This window comes from Acipenser ruthenus, unplaced genomic scaffold, assembly GCF_902713425.1.
Source record: "Acipenser ruthenus unplaced genomic scaffold, fAciRut3.2 maternal haplotype, whole genome shotgun sequence".
Lineage (NCBI taxonomy): Eukaryota > Metazoa > Chordata > Actinopteri > Acipenseriformes > Acipenseridae > Acipenser > Acipenser ruthenus.
In genome coordinates, this window is record NW_026707532.1 from 25465 (window position 1) to 46953 (window position 21489).

Here is a 21489-nt window from a genome sequence, read left to right on the forward strand (position 1 = left end):
ATTTTGTTGAGGTTAGCTGTGAAACTAAAGGGTTAGGCTCATACATTTACCCATTAGGGGTCTGTCAGTCAGTATGTAACATCTCAAACTCTCTGGTTTCAGTATTGCGTTTATTACATAGAGCGCTGTGTGTGTTGTTCGGTGTTGCTGTATAATGCTTGACTCGGCTGCCCTCTTCAGGACAGATTGTCCACATGCGCAGATCCTGTCTGGAAGGTATTCTGTTCACCTGGCATCTAGCCTGGTTTGTTTGGAAATGTACAATACTGGAAATGAATTGTCTTGCGGGTTCAACGAGCAAACTGGTTGCAGCTGGTCCAGTTTCTCAGGGATATTGTAGTCGCTGGAAAGTTGACCTGTTGTGTGGATTTGTTGATTTCTTCCAAAGTAATGCTTCTGTGTCTGTGGGTTTGCATGGAGTGCAGAATGACTTAAGGGACGCATTGCAAAGATGTTTTTAATACATGTATTGGATACACTTCAAAATATATTCAGTTGCATTATTTAATAAATGTACTTGCAATAATAACCCCCATGTTGTTAATGTATGGAGCTCCATCCTTACAATAACAGAATCGGGTGTGAAGCGCATGCAGTAAATATTAGTAAATTATAACTACAGTATACCATGTAATTATTGCACCTGCATTTTGAACTGTATCTCATTTATTGATGTGACTTGAGGTGTGTCTGTGTTTGTGCAGCTTGCTATACCCTCCATTTAAACAAGATCAATCTTTTAATTATAACTCAGTTATCATTCAGCTTGTTCTGCAATGCGGTCGCTGCCATGTTATTATTTTCTGAATATGGCAGCCCATAGTAACTACAATGTAACTGCAATAGTATCTGAACATGTAAACAGCACGTTCGTTCCAGCAGTATAATAAATATATGTGACATGGATAGAATCAGTGTTGTATAAAGTCCAGGACCTCTAGTGTGTCTTATGTTCAGTATTACTCTAATATACATGATGCTACCTGGATAGAATCAGTGTTCTAAATTACAGTACTATTAATGGAGCAGCAACTGGCTGTGGTTGAGACGAAAAGATTCTGGTTGGGGATCTCAAGCACTGTAGAATGAAAACAACGTCGATGTAAAGGAAGGTAAGTAAGCTGGGCTGAGCTGAGTGGGGGACTGAGGGGGGTGACGCTGGGATGCCAGAATCACTGTCAAGCCCTCTTAAGGTGTCGTGGGTCCGTCGACGAAACACCAAGCGTGGAAGGTGACCATTTGAAGACCCTCAGAGAGGTACCCTACTCAGCTCAGTCCAGACGGTTTTTAGGGAGGCTGCACTGTGGTTGATCCCTGGAGCCAGCATTGCAGCCGTTGTGTGTGCTAATGCGCTGGGGAGGCAAAATAAGCTGATCCCTGGAGCCAGCATTACACTTCAGCCATCAACACCAGGCAGAAGGATATCTACATCATCTATTGGAAGGAGACGCAGATAGATCACATTAGTTTACAGTAAATGAAGCTACGTCTCAGTTGGTGCTTATCTTGGTAAGAGCTGAGTCCAATATCAGCATGACGTTTTAACACCTACTCTCATGTAATGGAAATCATGGTACCTATAAAGTACTTTATATTGATGAAGGAATCAACTGAATGTAAAATGGACTCTGTCTAAAGTGTGTCAGCTCTATTGAGTGAACAGGAAACTTTTCTCACTGGCAGTAGACTGTTTACAGCAATAAAACAGTAAAACCATGTAAGCACAGGTGATGTGGCACTAAAGAATTAAAAACTGTACAGATCAAGCTCCATTTGGACTCCAGCGCCATTGTCTTCACTAGGGAGCAGAAGAAGGGAGAGATGGCGGCCGCCGGTTCAGACCCTGGTGAGTTATTTCTTCAGATCTTCATTTCTGTAAAGAATCGGTTCACTTAATGTTGTGCTGGACAGCAGGACTCTTATAGCAAGTATAGAGTCACTGAGTGAGAAACAGTGAAAAGTAACAAGCTAGAAATCAATGTGAGAGACTGGGCAGGGCAGGTTTGCTTTCCAGTTCAGGTATTTAGAGACGGTGCAATGATCCAGCCTTGTGCTTTTCAAACCTTGCTCAGGCTGTCGCTTGCTTTCAAGTTGTATGAAAATTAAGTTAAATAAATGTTAACAACACATTTTAATACATATCAGCCAGTTCACGGATGGCTGGGCACACACCATTCTCACTGGATATGAAATCAGCTTTCAGTATTCAATTGTGTTGTTCTGTAGAAACCTCACTGAGGCTGTAGCATTTATCTATTGACATTTTAATTAAATTAATAAAATAACTTAAAAAGACATGTCATCCATGGAAGCCTGGCCACACACGATTCCTGTTGGATAAACATGAAGTCAGGTTTTTAACATGGCAAATGTGATCAATTAATTTCCAAAATAAATCTAATAACAAGCAGAACTATTCAATTAAGCAATGTGATTTCTGAACCCGGAGGGCAGGGAGGAGAGCGGGTATTTTGTGTTTTAGATGAGTTCTCATACTGTAGATATACAATGCTGTTTTTCAAAATGTAAGACACCACACCTTAAATTGACTGGACAGAGTCCGACAGGCAGCAATAAAAACAGGCACTGAAGAGAGAAGGAAATCAGATATGTGGTTTCTATCTTATTGGGGGTTTCTACCTGCTTATTTCCTTACAGTTATATAAAAAATATATACTGTATATATTTTAAACATGAGCTCATAACAGTGTCATCTCTTTATAAACTATGGGGCTCCTTTAATTAGCATATATATATTAAACATGAGCTCATAACAGTGTCATCTCTTTATAAACTATGGGGCTCCTTTAATTAGCATATATATTTTAAACATGAGCTCATAACAGTGTAATCTCTTTATAAACTATGGGACTCCTTTAATTAGCATATATATATTAAACATGAGCTCATAACAGTGTCATCTCTTTATAAACTATGGGGCTCCTTTAATTAGCATATATATTTTAAACATGTACTCATAACAGTGTAATCTCTTTATAAACTATGGGGCTCCTTTAATTAGCATATATATTTTAAACATGAGCTCATAACAGTGTAATCTCTTTATAAACTATGGGGCTCCTTTAATTAGCATATATATATATTAAACATGAGCTCATAACAGTGTCATCTCTTTATAAACTATGGGGCTCCTTTAATTAGCATATATATTTTAAACATGTACTCATAACAGTGTAATCTCTTTATAAACTATGGGGCTCCTTTAATTAGCATATATATATTAAACATGAGCTCATAACAGTGTAATCTCTTTATAAACTATGGGGCTCCTTTAATTAGCATATATATTTTAAACATGAGCTCATAACAGTGTCATCGCTTTATAAACTATGGGGCTCCTTTAATTAGCATATATATTTTAAACATGAGCTCATAACAGTGTAATCTCTTTATAAACTATGGGGCTCCTTTAATTAGCATATATATTTTAAACATGAGCTCATAACAGTGTAATCTCTTTATAAACTATGGGGCTCCTTTAATTAGCATATATATTTTAAACATGAGCTCATAACAGTGTAATCTCTTTATAAACTATGGGGCTCCTTTAATTAGCATATATATTTTAAACATGAGCTCATAACAGTGTAATCTCTTTATAAACTATGGGGCACTGCTCCTTTAATTAGCAGTTCGGAGGGTTCTGACCTTCTCTGGACAAATTATTAGGACACATGTTACACCTGCACATGAAAGAACAAACAAGAAATCAAACTGCTGGTGCTACAAACCTGCTGACAAACAATTCAGACACTTCACTGACTCTCCTGATTAATGTGCACTATTTGTTTGAAGAGCTTGCTAGTTGTGTCTCTGTACAGCAGCTCCACACATACAGGAACATTATAATTATTATTTATTTATTAGCAGACACCTTTTTCCCGGGCGACTTACATTTGTTACAAAATATCACATTACAGATAAGAGCAGTTATAAAGTACAGTAAAATCAGTAGCAAATAAAAGCAAAATAAAGAAAAGTAAATAATAACATTAAACTTAAAGTAAAAATATTTGCTTATCGAAGTCCAGTAAGTACGATAAATGGATGAGAGTGATTTCATATAAGAGCATATACAAAAAACGTGAATATGGATACCTATAAGAGATTTTATATATAAAAGCATTATATTACAAAATCAAATACAAGATACGGGAAGTAGTTATAATTAAGAGCAGTAGTGGAATACGGCGAGGTATGGAGCAGTTCAGTGCAAGTACAAGCTGATGCAAGTACTGGTACAATTGGGTGCCATTTAGTCCGGAGTTGTGAAGTTTACAGATACTATCTGAACAGGTGTGTCTTGAGGAGGTGCCGGAAGGTGGTCAGGGACTGTGCGCTCCTGATATCCGTGGGTAGGTCATTCCTCCACTGAGGTGCAAGGGGGAGTACAGCTAGTCTGCTGGAGGGGGGGTGTAGGGAGAAATGATGTATCTGGAAATTGGAGGGAGCAGAAAGGTCAAGACAGTGATAGGCTAGTACAAGAGTTTTGAATTGGATGCGAGCAGTGATAGGGAGCCAGTGCAGAGAGCAGACCCGAGGTGTAGCGTGGGAGAAATGAGGAAGGGGAAAGCAAGGCAGGCAGCAGAGTTTTGGATGAGCTGGAGCGGACGGATAGCAGAGGCAGGGAGGCCGGCCAGAAGGGAGTTACAGTAGTCAAGGCTGGACAGGACCAGGGCCTGAACTAGGAGCTGCGTGGAGTAGTTGGTGAGGAAGGGACGAATTCTGTGTATGTTGCTGAGGAAGAGTCCCAGGTCAGTGAGGGAGGGCAGGAGAATTGAGTGGTTGACTCTATCAAAGGCTGCAGAGAGGTGGAGGAGAATTAGGACAGAGGAGAGGGCTGCCGGTGCTGTATGTGACAGGGAGGGTTCTTTCAGCACAACAACAAGAGGAGAAAACTAATCCATGGAAAGCTTTCATTTCTAAGAGGAACAAACTGTTCTTTCTCTTTAACAGGGCGGGGAATCATGGCTGCAGAACAAGAGGCTGAAGAAACTGTTTCTCAAGAGCTGCACAGCCCCTCTGAGCTGAGGATCGTGCTGATTGGGAGATGCTTGACTGGAAAGAGTACAGCAGGTAACATCATCCTGAACAGAGAGGAGGGTAGATCTGGATTCATCACCTCTGAAGTAACGGAGGAATGTGAGAACAGAACAGGAGAAGTGTCTGGGAGACGGGTCACTGTGGTCGACACTCCAGACTTGTTAGACACAGACCGGGTCGAGATTGAGAGATGTGTTTCTCTGTCTGCCCCGGGACCCCACGCTTTCCTCCTGGTGATGCAGGTGTATACAAAAAAATCTATTGTCACTCACCGTGAGACTGTAGTAAAAAACTATTGCAAAGCCTTTGATAAAGTGCAGGAGCTGTTTGGTGAGAGAGCTGTGAGGAACATGATGATCCTTTTCACCTGCGGGGATGATCTGAGAGGCAGGACGATTGAGCAGCACATTGAGGAAGCTGGTGAGGAGCTCCAGCAGCTTGTTGAGAAATGTGGGAACAGGTGTCATGTTCTCAACAATGAGGACAGGAGCGATGGCACTCAGGTCACACAGCTCCTGGACAAGATAGACAACATGGTGAAGGGAAGTGGAGGCTGCTACCTCCCAAATGAGATTTACCAGGAGGTAGAAGAAAGGATTAGACTAAAGGAACAGGAGCTAAATGAGAAACACAAAGAGGAACGTAGCAGCAAAGAAAAGGAGATGAAACAGAAATATGAAGAGGAACAGAGGAGGAGAGAAGAGGAGCTGATGGAGAAGTTGAGGAAGCAAATGAAGGAAGAAGAGCTGGAGAAAGAGCCAGAGGAATCCAAGCTACCTGTCAGGAGAAGGAATAGCAATGAAGGATTACCCCCCACCAGTAAGTTTGTTTCAAATTGTTATATATATATATATATATATATGTATATATTATATATATATATACCCATTGGAGATACAGACCAGGAGGGAAAGTGCAGCTGTAACAGATATGAAATGTCCTTCTTAACATGGCAAATCTGAGCAATACATTTCCAAACCAAACCTAATAATGAGCAGAGCTATTCATTTAAGCAATGTGATTTCTAAACCTGGAGGGCAGGGAGGAGAGCGGGGATCCTGTGTTTAAGACGAGTTCCCATGTTCTAGATACACCAGGAGACACGGCACCTTTAATTTACACCACATGCAGTAATAAAACTGGCCAGAGGGGGCGCTTGTTTGTAAATGTCTTTCTGCCACCACTGCTGCAGCTTCACCTGCTAATATCTCATAATCCATTTCACATGCCAGCTTTACATTTACAATGTTACCTCTTCACTACAGAGCTTGATGAGTTAATAATATTGATAACACCATCAGAGCTGTACTTACCTCTTCACACAGAGCTTGATGAGTTAATAATATTGATAACAGCATCGCTCCTGTACTTACCTCTTCACTACAGAGCTTGATGAGTTAATAATATTGATAACAGCATCGCTCCTGTACTTATCTCTTCACTACAGAGCTTGATGAGTTAATAATATTGATAACAGCATCGCTCCTGTACTTACCTCTTCACTACAGAGCTTGATGAGTTAATAATATTGATAACAGCATCAGAGCTGTACTTACCTCTTCACTACAGAGCTTGATGAGTTAATAATATTGATAACAGCATCGCTCCTGTACTTACCTCTTCACTACAGAGCTTGATGAGTTAATAATATTGATAACAGCATCGCTCCTGTACTTACCTCTTCACTACAGAGCTTGATGAGTTAATAATATTGATAACAGCATCGCTCCTGTACTTACCTCTTCACTACAGAGCTTGATGAGTTAATAATATTGATAACAGCATCGCTCCTGTACTTACCTCTTCACTACAGAGCTTGATGAGTTAATAATATTGATAACAGCATCAGAGCTGTACTTACCTCTTCACACAGAGCTTGATGAGTTAATAATATTGATAACAGCATTGCTCCTGTACTTACCTCTTCACTACAGAGCTTGATGAGTTAATAATATTGATAACAGCATCGCTCCTGTACTTACCTCTTCACTACAGAGCTTGATGAGTTAATAATATTGATAACAGCATCGCTCCTGTACTTACCTCTTCACTACAGAGCTTGATGAGTTAATAATATTGATAACAGCATTGCTCCTGTACTTACCTCTTCACTACAGAGCTTGATGAGTTAATAATATTGATAACAGCATCAGAGCTGTACTTACCTCTTCACTACAGAGCTTGATGAGTTAATAATATTGATAACAGCATCGCTCCTGTACTTACCTCTTCACTACAGAGCTTGATGAGTTAATAATATTGATAACAGCATCAGAGCTGTACTTACCTCTTCACTACAGAGCTTGATGAGTTAATAATATTGATAACAGCATCGCTCCTGTACTTACCTCTTCACTACAGAGCTTGATGAGTTAATAATATTGATAACAGCATCGCTCCTGTACTTACCTCTTCACTACAGAGCTTGATGAGTTAATAATATTGATAACAGCATCGCTCCTGTACTTACCTCTTCACTACAGAGCTTGATGAGTTAATAATATTGATAACAGCATCGCTCCTGTACTTACCTCTTCACTACAGAGCTTGATGAGTTAATAATATTGATAACAGCATCGCTCCTGTACTTACCTCTTCACTACAGAGCTTGATGAGTTAATAATATTGATAACAGCATCGCTCCTGTACTTACCTCTTCACTACAGAGCTTGATGAGTTAATAATATTGATAACAGCATCGCTCCTGTACTTACCTCTTCACTACAGAGCTTGATGAGTTAATAATATTGATAACAGCATCGCTCCTGTACTTACCTCTTCACTACAGAGCTTGATGAGTTAATAATATTGATAACAGCATCAGAGCTGTACTTACCTCTTCACTACAGAGCTTGATGAGTTAATAATATTGATAACAGCATCGCTCCTGTACTTACCTCTTCACTACAGAGCTTGATGAGTTAATAATATTGATAACAGCATCGCTCCTGTACTTACCTCTTCACTACAGAGCTTGATGAGTTAATAATATTGATAACAGCATCGCTCCTGTACTTACCTCTTCACTACAGAGCTTGATGAGTTAATAATATTGATAACAGCATCGCTCCTGTACTTACCTCTTCACTACAGAGCTTGATGAGTTAATAATATTGATAACAGCATCGCTCCTGTACTTACCTCTTCACTACAGAGCTTGATGAGTTAATAATATTGATAACAGCATCGCTCCTGTACTTACCTCTTCACTACAGAGCTTGATGAGTTAATAATATTGATAACAGCATCGCTCCTGTACTTACCTCTTCACTACAGAGCTTGATGAGTTAATAATATTGATAACAGCATCGCTCCTGTACTTACCTCTTCACTACAGAGCTTGATGAGTTAATAATATTGATAACAGCATCGCTCCTGTACTTACCTCTTCACTACACAGCTTACCACAGGGAGCGCTGTCACTGTTTGACATCTTCCTCAGTTAACATCATTGTGGATCCAGTGTTTTTCATTTAATACCTGCCAGACTTACCTGTACAATACCTGTATAAGAAACAGATTAACCAGGGTTTATAATACTAGATAGACATTGTGTTTTGTGTAAAAGTGTATTTATTATAAACAGTTTATTTATGGTGAAATATTTTGAAAGTTCCTAATTTAATTAAAAATTAAAATCATTTCATTATAAGTTAATTTTAATTTATTAAAGAGATAAGCTAAGATGGCTATTTGTGGGTATTATTGAGTGTCCTTAAACTTTGATATTTTTTCAGAATATTTGCAAAGTCCTGGAAATAGTCGTGAAACCTCAGATTTCTTGGGGGTTTAAAACTGAATAAATAATTTGGGTGAAGAAATCTAGTTCTGAGTGTTCTGAGCTTCTCTGGACAAATTATTAGGACACTGTTACACCTGCATATGAAAGAACAAACAAGAAATCAAACTGCAAATGATACAAACCTGCTGACAAACAATTCAGACACTTCACTGATTCTCCTGATTAATGTGCACTATTTGTTTGAAGAGCTTGCTAGTTGTGTCTCTGTACAGCAGCTCCACACATACAGGAACATGCCAGTGCTGTGTGTGACAGGGAGTGTTCTTTCAGCACAGCACGACAACAAGAGGAGAAAACTAATCCAGGGCTTCACATGGAAAGCTTTCATTTCTAAGAGGAACAAACTGTTCTTTCTCTTTAACAGGGCGGGGAATCATGGCTGCAGAACAAGAGGCTGAAGAAACTGTTTCTCAAGAGCTGCACAGTGCCTCTGAGCTGAGGATCGTGCTGCTTGGGAGAGAGAGGGTTGGCAAGAGTGCATCAGGGAACACCATACTGGGCAGAGAGGAGTTCAGATCTGGATTCATGGCCTCTACAAGAACGAAGAAGGGAACAGGGGAAGTGTCTGGGAGACGGGTCACTGTGGTCGACACTCCAGAGATCTTCAAAACAAACCGGGACGAGATTGAGAGATGTGTTTCTCTGTCTGCCCCGGGACCCCACGCTTTCCTCCTGGTGATACCAGTAAAAAAAAAAAAAACTCAATGGAGGCAATCTGTAGTAAAACATCTTGGCGGAGGCCTTAATAAAGTGCAGGAGCTGTTTGGTGAGAGAGCTGTGAGGAACACGATGATCCTTTTCACCTTCGGGGATCGTCTGAAAGGCAGGACGATTGAGCAGCACATTGAGAAAGCTGGTGAGAAGCTCCAGCAGCTTTTTGAGAAATGTGGGAACAGGTATCATGTTCTCAACAATAAGAACAGGAGCGATCGCACTCAGGTCACACAGCTCCTGGACAAGATAGACAACATGGTGAAGGGAAGTGGAGGCTGCTACCTCCCAATATCATCTGAAATTTACCAGGAGGTAGAAGAAAGGATTAGACTAAAGGAACAGGAGCTGAATGAGAAACACAAAGAGGAACTGAGCAGGATAGAAGATGAGATGAAACAGAAATATGAGGAGGAACAGAGGAGGAGAGAAGAGAAGAAACAGAAATATGAAGAGGAACAGAGGAGGAGAGAAGAGGAGATGAAACAGAAATATGAGGAGGAACAGAGGAGGAGAGAAGAGGAGATGAAACAGAAATATGAGGAGGAACAGAGGAGGAGAGAAGAGGAGATGAAACAGAAATATGAGGAGGAACAGAGGAGGAGAGAAGAGATGAAACAGAAATATGAGGAGGAACAGAGGAGGAGAGAAGAGATGAAACAGAAATATGAGGAGGAACAGAGGAGGAGAGAAGAGATGAAACAGAAATATGAGGAGGAACAGAGGAGGAGAGAAGAGATGAAACAGAAATATGAAGAGGAACAGAGGAGGAGAGAAGAGATGAAACAGAAATATGAGGAGGAACAGAGGAGGAGAGAAGAGGAGCTGATGGAGAAGTTGAGGAAGCAAATGAAGGAAGAGGAGCTGGAGAAAGAGGCAGAGGAACCCAAGCTGCCTGTCAGGAGAAGGAACAGCATTGAGGGCTTACCCCCCGACTGTAAGTTTGTTTAAAATTGTTCTACAGATACAATATTTTTAATTATTTCACTGGCTCTCGCAATGCTACCATGGAACTGAATGAGTCTTACAGTTTATATATACTTACTGTATATATATATATATATATATATATATATATATATATATACACACAGTGTATGCTGTGTGGGGTGGAAATGGACCTGTCTTCCACTAGTTATATATATATATATATATATATATATATATATATATATATATATATATATATATATATACAGTGTCACTGTATATTATGTTGTGAAGGGAAAAAAATTCTGTGTTTTACACCTAGATCTCCAGTTATTATTAACTGCTTCTCTATTTCAGTGTCTGGAGGTGAAGGAGAGGCTCCCCTTGCAGATACCCAAGCGCCTCCCAGCCCCCCTGAGCTGAGGATGGTGCTGCTTGGGAAGACTGGGGCTGGGAAGAGTGCAGCAGGAAACACCATCCTGGGCAGAGAGGAGTTCAGATCTGAAGCCAGCTCCTCTGCAGTAACGAGGGAGTGTGAGAAGAGAAAAGGACAAGTGGCTGGGAGACGTGTTGCTGTGATCAACACTCCAGAGCTCTCTCAGGACAAACTCCAGATTAGGAGCTGTGTTTCTCTGTCTGCCCTGGGACCCCATGACAAAAGCTGCTCCACCAGTGAGGGGAAAGAAAGGGCCAGAAATGTGAGGATAAGGAAGAAGAGAGATGAGCAGATTGACAGGGTGGGGTATGAAAAGAGCAAACTGCTAAAGGAGAGGCCAGGAGAGCTGGAGCTACAACTGAAGCTGAGGAGAGAGATGGAGAGATCCAGAGTGCTGGAGAGGGAGCTGAAGAGAGCACAAGAGGCAGAGCAAGAGCTGAAGAAAGAGAGAAAGAAAATGAGCGAGCTGGAGGAGAAGCTGGAGCGGAGGAGGGTGAAATCCAGAGTGCTGGAATGGGAGAGAAAGGAGAGAGAAAAGGTAGAGCTGAAGAGGGAAAAAGGGAATAAGCAAAGGATTGTGAAGTTTTAAAATCAAAGACCAGGAGGATTAGGAGCCGTGTTCTAAGATACACATCACTGAAAAAACCCACAGCCCAGAGTTTACTTCAGTACAATACAATGCATTTACATAATGATGCATCAGCTCAGGTTGCTTCAATGAGTCTCTTTCCTCACATTCAAACAGAACAACATCTAACTGGTAGAACAGACTGGGCACCAGATTCTTATCATAGCAGATGTTGGTTTGTGACATCCAGCTGTGGAAGACTAAGATCATCGAGTAAAAAAGAAACGTCTCAACTGGCGACATGTGTCTCACTTCATCCGACAGCAAAGGAAAAGCAGATTCCTGGCTTCGGCTAGAGATAGAATAGGTTGAGGGCGACCCCTTGTGGGCCTCTACCTATTTTACATGTTCTGCAGAAAATGTAAAAAGATGTGGTAGAAAAAAGGAAAAATTGTGTAAGTGTGTTTTTAAATGACTTTTGTCTACTACATATATAAGGAGGCTGTGTGGTCCAGTGGTTAAAGAAACAGGCTTGTAACCAGGAGGTCTCCGGTTCAAATCCCACCTCAGCCACTGACTCACTGTGTGACCCTGGGCAAGTCACTTCACCTCCTTGTGCTCGATCTTTCGGGTGAGACGTAGTTGTAAGTGACTCTGCAGCTGATGCATAGTTCACACACTGTAGTCTCTGTAAGTCGCCTTGGATAAGGGCGTCTGCTAAATAAACAAATAATAATAATAATAATATACAACAGCATTAGGCTGCAGTGCTGAGGCTACCTCTCTGTGCTTTACAATGCTTTCACTGTGCTTTATCACACTTTGCTGTGTTTTTACTATGAGAAACTTCTTTAAGTAGTGAACTGTGTTCTTTAATAAGTGTTCCCAAGTCTTCCTATGTATTTTTTAAATATTTATATATATATATAAATTGACCACAAAACATACAGTACAATTAATATTACAAGTATAAGTCTCTGTATGTGTGTGCATGTGTTAACAGTACAAAAGTAGAAATTGCAAGCAATATATCGCCCTCTACAGGTGCAATTCTAATGGTGGTGCTTCCTCCATGGGCTTTGCCTATCTTGGTTTCTTCCCATTGAAATTGCAAAAAACATGTGGTGCATGAAAGCGTTCTCTTATTGGATTAAGCGCAGTAATTTTTTTTGTACAGGGAGACAGCGCCACCGACCCTGTATTGCACATGTGCGAGAGAGCGACGATTGAGAAGAGTGAGAGAGAGTGAGAGAGAGTGCGAGAGATAGAGTGAGCTAGATGCAATTGGATTTTTGAACTTGACAATTTTAATTATCGCAGTTACACCAATTAGGAAATAGTAATATATTTGGAGGAAGCCTCAGTAATGAAGGAGGTAGGAGAGGAGCTCCTTTTTTATCAACAAGTTAACTGTTATAAATTTTTAAAGTTATAATTTTTACTATTCAATTCTTAAAGCCAACTTGTGTTTAAGTCAGTTAGTTTTCAATGTTGTCATAACATTTGTGCTTAATTGTTGTCATTGTTATTATTATGAAATTATTACAACTACTGAGATGATAAATTGTGTCTTTTTTTTCCTTCTAATTACATTGATGGTTAAATGCAGAACAAGGAAGCACTAGCTATGGTATAGCTCATGTAATATTAATATATCATTGAATTAACAAATTTTCCCCCAAAAAACTATTTAAAAAAAGCAAACATGTCATTTTTTGTATTAATACAGTAGATTACATTACAATATTATTTTGTTTATTACAGTAGATTACCAGCAGTGAAACAGTAAAGACAGGGAGACAGACGAGAGAGAGAGAGAGAGAGAGAGAGAGAGGGAGAGAGAGAGAGAGAGAAAGAAGGAGGGATTGAAAAGGACAGAGTAGACCTCAAACAGCCATCCACCCAGTCTGCCCTGCTGTGTGATCAGAGAGAGGGAAGGAGATTAATACGTCTTCAGCTAACCACCCACCTAGGGAGCTTTTTCCACACTAACACCATCAGCCTGTGAGCTGCTCTGTGACACCCTTATATACACAGGTAGGCTCCTCTGACACACACCAACACACACAAGAGTGCCGTACAGCTGGGTTCAGCCACAACTCAAACTCACTAATTCTCCACTCGCGCTCCCGCCTCCCCTGCCACAGACCTCACCAGCTGCCACTGATGCAAATATATGACAAAAGTCTCGTTTCCATAAATGTTAACGGAATATAGAAATGGTGAAGATTATGAAGGGGAATCTGTGGAGAAAATAAAAATAAAAGGTACGTTTTTGTTTTTTAATAATAATAATAATAATAATAATAATAATAATAATAATAATAATAATAATAATAATAATAATAATTACTATTTATACATATACAACAGCATTAGTCTGCAGTGCGCGCATTGCAGCGGTCCCGCTCCGGGACTGTATTTGAGGTTTCACCGCTCCACATCAAACCCACAGTAACGCCACCTGTTCAAACCCCGATACACTCCTCCGTGACGCTGCAGACGGGAGAACAACTCGGGGGGGGAAGAAAATGACGGCGCTGACTACTGAAGAGGAGAGAACTGGTAGGAGAAGCCCCGGGCTGCTGCTGTTTGTATCGACACCTGTAAGGATGTGCTTTTATTGAGGGCTTTTACCGTTTACATCTCCTCGGCATTGCCCGCCAAAAATGAACAAACACCACAGCGGCGCGGACCCTGAGCAGCGCGAGCTGCCAATTCAAACTGGAGGAGTTCGAATCCCAACGGCTGAAGCGGCGCCGCCTGAATATATTAGCGTGGAGTTAAAGATTACACATCAATAAATAAGATATTAGTACATACAGTTTAAAATAATATACGGTAGTATCAATACATTTCAAAAGTCTCGTTTACACCGGGTGGTTGTGTGAAAATGTTTCTATTAACGGAATATAAGAATGGTCAACATTAGCCTACGAAGGGGAATCTGTGGAGAAAATACAAGTTATCAGGTAGGTGTTTTTATTTTTATTATTAATATTATTATCGGGTTACGGATGGGTTAAGAGATGTTTTTAATTATATTTTTAAAGTTTGAATATGAATGAAAAATATAGTTCAGGTTTGAATTTTGTGTTTTGGTAAATTGAGATGACGTTGATTTCTTATTAAGTCAGCGACCGTTGTTGTGTTTAAATATAATTTTAAAAGTTTAAATATGAATGAAAAAATGTTATATTCAGGTGTGGATTTTGTATTTTGGTAAAATGTGTGGAAATGTATTTCTTATTAGCCCAGGTTCTTATTCAGAAATACTTTTTTTTTTTTGTTCGTCGCCTGGCAACGGCGCCCTTTTCCTGTCGGATGTTAGTAAGGATTGTGATCGGGGCTGCCCCGGTGATATTAGGGTCTGTTGGCATATTCGCGTTGTCTTGGTCCACTCGTGTCAGGCTGAGTTTCTATAAAGAGTGACACTACAAAGCGCATTCATTTTTAAGGCTGCGCGACACGAAGCGGAATTGGTTCACAAACAGCCAGCAGACACGGCCCAGGGAACACGCTGTTAAACTGAGATATTCTGTCTCGCTGCGCTGGAGTCGCTGCAATAAAAATCACATTCTTAGTTCGGGTCTTTTCTCTTGAACCCTTATTTTGTTGAGGTTAGCTGTGAAACTAAAGGGTTAGGCTCATACATTTAACCATTAGGGGTCTGTCAGTCAGTATGTAACATCTCAAACTCTTTGGTTTCAGTATTGCGTTTATTACATAGAGCGCTGTGTGTGTTGTTCGGTGTTGCTGTATAATGCTTGACTCGGCTGCCCTCTTCAGGACAGATTGTGCACATGCGCAGATCCTGTCTGGAAGGTATTCTGTTCACCTGGCATCTAGCCTGGTTTGTTTGGAAATGTACAATACTGGAAATGAATTGTCTTGAGGGTTCAACGAGCAAACTGGTTGCAGCTGGTCAAGTTTCTCAGGGATATTGTAGTCGCTGGAAAGTTGACCTGTTGTGTGGATTTGTTGATTTCTTCCAAAGTAATGCTTCTGTGTCTGTGGGTTTGCATAGAGTGCAGAATGACTGAAGGGACGCATTGCAAAGATGTTTTTAATACATGTATTGGATGCACTTCAAAATATATTCAGTTACATTATTTAATAAATGTACTTGCAATAATAACCCCCATGTTGTTAATGTATGGAGCTCCATCCTTACAATAACAGAATCGGGTGTGAAGCGCATGCAGTAAATATTAGTAAATTATAACTACAGTATACCATGTAATTATTGCACCTGCATTTTGAACTGTATCTCATTTATTGATGTGTCTTGAGGTGTGTCTGTGTTTGTGCAGCTTGCTATACCCTCCATTTAAACGAGATCAATCTTTTAATTCTAACTCAGTTATCATTCAGCTTGTTCTGCAATGCGGTCGCTGCCATGTTATTATTTTCTGAATATCGCAGCCCATAGTAACTGCAATGTAACTACAATAGTAACTATGGCATTGCAGTGCTGTTAATGGTACCTATGAAGTACTGTATAGTGATGAAGCAATCAGCTGCATGTTAACTGTCCCTGTGGCAGGGCCGAGGCCCCATGTAGAAATGTTTGAACGTAAATATATTGTATGTAGTGTTTGTATATTGTGTGTAATGTTTGAATGTAAGTTTGGCAGGCCTGAGGTTAAAATCCCATCCCTGCCAAACCCATATGCAGAATGTGGCTGGTTTTAATTGATTATTTGATGATCAATGAAGCCCAGGCACATGGTTTAAAAGAGGAGCCAGATCCTTTGTTTGGGAGAGAAGGAAGGGAGTGAGAGAGAAGGGCAGAGAGCAGCACCACGATAGCACAGCTTGGGTGCATTTCTGATTTGTGTGTTTGTTTAAATCTTTTGTGTGTTTTTTTGTTAGTAAAAGTGCGTCAGAGCGCTGAATCACAGTTTGCTGCCTCTGCCTTGACTGTTTCTGCCTTGACCTTGTGACAGCTACGCCACAGTCCCCTTTTTAAAGTGCGTCGGCCCTATTGAGTGAACAGGGAGGCATTCCAGAGCCACTTCCCCCTGAGCCTGGACTGCCTGGCAGGATCACTGTGTTTATTTAATGCAGTAAAACTTTAAATCCGATAAGAAGAGCAGTGGCACTAAATTAATAAAAAAACGTTACTGATGAACTTACCTTTGGACTCCAGCGCCATTGTCTTCACTAGGGAGCAGAAGAAGGGAGAGATGGCGGCCGCCGGTTCAGACCCTGGTGAGTTATTTCTTCAGATCTTCATTTCTGTAAAGAATCAGTTCACTTAATGTTGTGCTGGACAGCAGGACTCTTATAACAAGTATAGAGTCACTGAGTGAGAAACAGTGCAAAGTAACAAGCTAGAAATCAATGTGAGAGACTGGGCAGGGCAGGTTTGCTTTCCAGTTCAGGTATTTAGAGACGGTGCAATGATCCAGCCTTGTGCTTTTCAAAGCTTGCTCAGGCTGTCGCTTGTTTTCAAGTTGTATTGAAAATTAAGTTAAAGTAATAAAACAAAAACTTTATAAACATAAAAAATTATAAATGAGACAATTCATGGAAGCCTGGGCACACACCATTCCAGCTGGATATGAAATCAGCTTTCAATATACAATGGCATTGTTCTTTAGAAACCTCACTGAGGCTGTAGCATTTTTCTATTGAAATTTTAATTAAATTAATAAAATAACTTAAAAAGACACATTAGCCACGGAAGCCTGGCCACACACGATTCCTGTTGGATAAACATGAAGTCAGCTTTTTAACATGGCAAATGTGATCAATTAATTTCCAAAACAAATCTAATAACGAGCAGAACTATTCAATTAAACAATGTGATTTCTGAACCCGGAGGGCAGGGAGGAGAGCGGGTATTTTGTGTTCTAGACGAGTTCTCATACTGTAGATATACAATGCTGTTTTTTAAAATGTAAGACACCACACCTTAAATTAACAGGACAGAGTCCGACAGGCAGCAATAAAAACTGGACAACAGGGAAATGTGATACCATTTACATGTACTTTGGATCCTGATCTGTATCTTATTCTGTTTAGAGGATGAATTGAACCCTCACTCTTCTGTTCAGATATTTATTGAAGGTTTGAACAGATTATCATTGTGTGTCAATGATTCAGAGTGAATGTGAAAGTAAATCTAAATGTAAAGGTTAGTTTACTTCATTTAGAATTGAAAGAGTTTGAGGGTTTTCTACTTGCTTTTTTTCACACAGGTATCAAATAAACAAATTATATTAAACATGAGCTCATAATACAGTGTAATCTCTTTATAAACTATGGGACTCCTTTAATTAGCATATATATATTAAACATGAGCTCATAACAGTGTAATCTCTTTATAAACTATGGGACTCCTTTAATTAGCATATATATATTAAACATGAGCTCATAACAGTGTAATCTCTTTATAAACTATGGGGCTCCTTTAATTAGCATATATATTTTAAACATGAGCTCATAGCAGTGTAATCTCTTTATAAACTATGGGGCTCCTTTAATTAGCATATATATATTAAACATGAGCTCATAACAGTGTAATCTCTTTATAAACTATTCGGCTCCTTTAATTAGCATATATATATTAAACATGAGCTCATAACAGTGTAATCTCTTTATAAACTATGAAGCTCCTTTAATTAGCATATATATTTTAAACATGAGCTCATAGCAGTGTAATCTCTTTATAAACTATGAGGCTCCTTTAATTAGCATATATATTTTAAACATGAGCTCATAACAGTGTAATCTCTTTATAAACTATGGGGCTCCTTTAATTAGCATATATATTTTAAACATGAGCTCATAACAGTGTAATCTCTTTATAAACTATGGGGCTCCTTTAATTAGCATATATATATTAAACATGAGCTCATAACAGTGTAATCTCTTTATAAACTATGGGGCTCCTTTAATTAGCATATATATTTTAAACATGAGCTCATAACAGTGTAATCTCTTTATAAACTATGGGGCTCCTTTAATTAGCATATATATTTTAAACATGAGCTCATAACAGTGTAATCTCTTTATAAACTATGGGGCACTGCTCCTTTAATTAGCAGTTCGGAGTGTTCTGAGCTTCTCTGGACACATTATTAGGACACTGTTACACCTGCACATGAAAGAACAAACAAGAAATCAAACTGCTAATGCTACAAACCTGCTGACAAACAATTCAGACACTTCACTGACTCTCCTGATTAATGTGCACTATTTGTTTGAAGAGCTTGCTAGTTGTGTCTCTGTACAGCAGCTCCACACATACAGGAACATGCCAGTGCTGTGTGTGACAGGGAGTGTTCTTTCAGCACAGCACGACAACAAGAGGAGAAAACTAATCCAGGGCTTCACATGGAAAGCTTTCATTTCTAAGAGGAGCAAACTGTTCTTTCTCTTTAACAGGGCGGGGAGTCATGGCTGCAGAACAAGAGGCTGAAGAAACTGTTTCTCAAGAGCTGCACAGCGCCTCTGAGCTGAGGATCGTGCTGCTTGGGGGAGGGAAGACTGGGAAGAGTGTAGCAGGGAACATCCTGGGCAGAAAGGAGTTTAAATCTGGATTCCTGGCCTCTGCAAAAACAAAGAAAGAGTGCGAGAAGAGAACAGGGGAAGTGTCTGGGAGACGGGTCACTGTGGTCGACACTCCAGACTTGTTACACACAGACCGGGTCGAGATTGAGAGATGTGTTTCTCTGTCTGCCCCGGGACCCCACGCTTTCCTCCTGCTGATACCAGTAAAAAAAAAAAAAACTCAATGGAGGCAATCTGCAGTAAAACACCTTGGCGAAGGCCTTAATAAACTCCAGGAGCTGTTTGGTGAGAGAGCTGTGAGGAACACGATGATCCTTTTCACCCACGGGGATGTTCTGACAGGCAGGACGATTGAGCAGCACATTGAGGAAGCTGGTGAGGAGCTACAGCAGCTTGTTGAGAAATGTGGGAACAGGTATCATGTTCTCAACAATAAGAACAGGAGCGATCGCACTCAGGTCACACAGCTCCTGGACAAGATAGACAGCATGGTGAAGGGAAGTGGAGGCTGCTTTTACAAGAGTGAGATGTACCTGGAGGTGAAGGAACAGGAGCTGAATGATAAACACAAAGAGGAACTGAGCAGGAAAGAAAAGGAGATAAAACAGAAATATGAGGAGGAACAGAGGATGAGAGAAGAGGAGATGAAAGAGAAATATGAGGAGGAACAGAGGAGAGAAGAGGAGATGAAACAGAAATATGAGGAGGAACAGAGGAGGAGAGAAGAGGAGATGAAACAGAAATATGAGGAGGAACAGAGGAGGAGAGAAGAGGAGATGAAACAGAAATATGAGGAGGAACAGAGGACGAGAGAAGAGGAGATGAAACAGAAATATGAGGAGGAACAGAGGAGGAGAGAAGAGGAGCTGATGGAGAAGTTAAGGAAGCAAATGAAGGAAGAGGAGCTGGAGAAAGAGGCAGAGGAATCCAAGCTGCCTGTCAGGAGAAGACACAGCAAGGAGCTCATCAACCCCACCAGTGAGTGAGATTCAAATTATTCTTCTAAGATACAAATGAGTTTGTTCCATGAAGGTGAAATAATACAGAACTGAAAAAAAGAAAGATAAACTCTTATCGTCTGAGCTAGAAAGAGGATCTTGAGCAATATTATTATTCTGCCAGGCTCTGTCCGTTGACATATTAGATTCTCCAAGAATAGAGGACTAGTCACACCCTATTCCCATTGGAGAGATATGAGGTTAGCTTTTTAATATGGCAAATGTGATCAATTACATTGAAACTTAAGATGAAGCCCAAATTTCCCACTCTCAACTTAAGGAAAAAAAAGAAAGATGCTTTTATAAAGATGTGTTTACACATATAAGAAAATGACGTATGGAGGCAGTGTGCTGTCACGCAGAGCATTACAGTTATGAGCTGCTTCTCATTTCCAGTCTGCTGTCACACACACAGAGCATTACAGTTATGAGCTGCTTCTCATTTCCAGTCTGCTGTCACACACACAGCATTACAGTTATGAGCTGCTTCTCATTTCCAGTCTGCTGTCACACACACAGCATTACAGTTATGAGCTGCTTCTCATTTCCAGTCTGCTGTCACACACAGCATTACAGTTATGAGCTGCTTCTCATCTCCAGTCTGCTGTCACACACACAGCATTACAGTTATGAGCTGCTTCTCATTTCCAGTCTGCTGTCACACACAGCATTACAGTTATGAGCTGCTTCTCATCTCCAGTCTGCTGTCACACACAGCATTACAGTTATGAGCTGCTTTTCATTTCCAGTCTGCTGTCACACACACAGCATTACAGTTAAGAGCTGCTTCTCATTTCCAGTCTGCTGTCACACACAGCATTACAGTTATGAGCTGCTTCTCATTTCCAGTCTGCTGTCACACACACAGCATTACAGTTATTCACTGCTTCTCATTTCCAGTCTGCTGTCACACACAGAGCATTACAGTTATGAGCTGCTTCTCATTTCCAGTCTGCTGTCACACACACAGCATTACAGTTAAGTGCTGCTTCTCATTTCCAGTCTGCTGTCACACACACAGCATTACAGTTATGAGCTGCTTCTCATTTCCAGTCTGCTGTCACACACACAGCATTACAGTTATGAGCTGCTTCTCATTTCCAGTCTGCTGTCACACACACAGCATTATAGTTATGAGCTGCTTCTCATTTCCAGTCTGCTGTCACACACACAGCATTACAGTTATGAGCTGCTTCTCATTTCCAGTCTGCTGTCACACACAGCATTACAGTTATGAGCTGCTTCTCATTTCCAGTCTGCTGTCACACACAGCATTACAGTTATGTGCTGCTTCTCATTTCCAGTCTGCTGTCACACACACAGAGCATTACAGTTATGAGCTGCTTCTCATTTCCAGTCTGCTGTCACACACAGCATTACAGTTATGAGCTGCTTCTCATTTCCAGTCTGCTGTCACACACACAGCATTACAGTTATGAGCTGCTTCTCATTTCCAGTC

The 21489-nt window shown here is 40.4% G+C and overlaps 1 protein-coding gene across 1 annotated transcript in view; it reads left to right on the forward strand.

The window, feature by feature from the left end:
• Positions 1–21489, forward strand: part of LOC117432672 (rootletin-like) — a gene marked incomplete at its 5' end in the record, with an annotated part of 42849 nt that overhangs the window by 4566 nt on the left and 16794 nt on the right. Inside the window, 8 exons of the mRNA XM_059018969.1 lie at positions 181–244; positions 1762–1846; positions 4978–5883; positions 9231–10514; positions 10865–11520; positions 12689–12746; positions 16651–16725; positions 18907–20010. Of these exons, the coding sequence (XP_058874952.1) occupies positions 181–244; positions 1762–1846; positions 4978–5883; positions 9231–10514; positions 10865–11520; positions 12689–12746; positions 16651–16725; positions 18907–20010 (4232 nt within the window). The remainder of the gene's footprint in view (positions 1–180; positions 245–1761; positions 1847–4977; positions 5884–9230; positions 10515–10864; positions 11521–12688; positions 12747–16650; positions 16726–18906; positions 20011–21489) is intronic.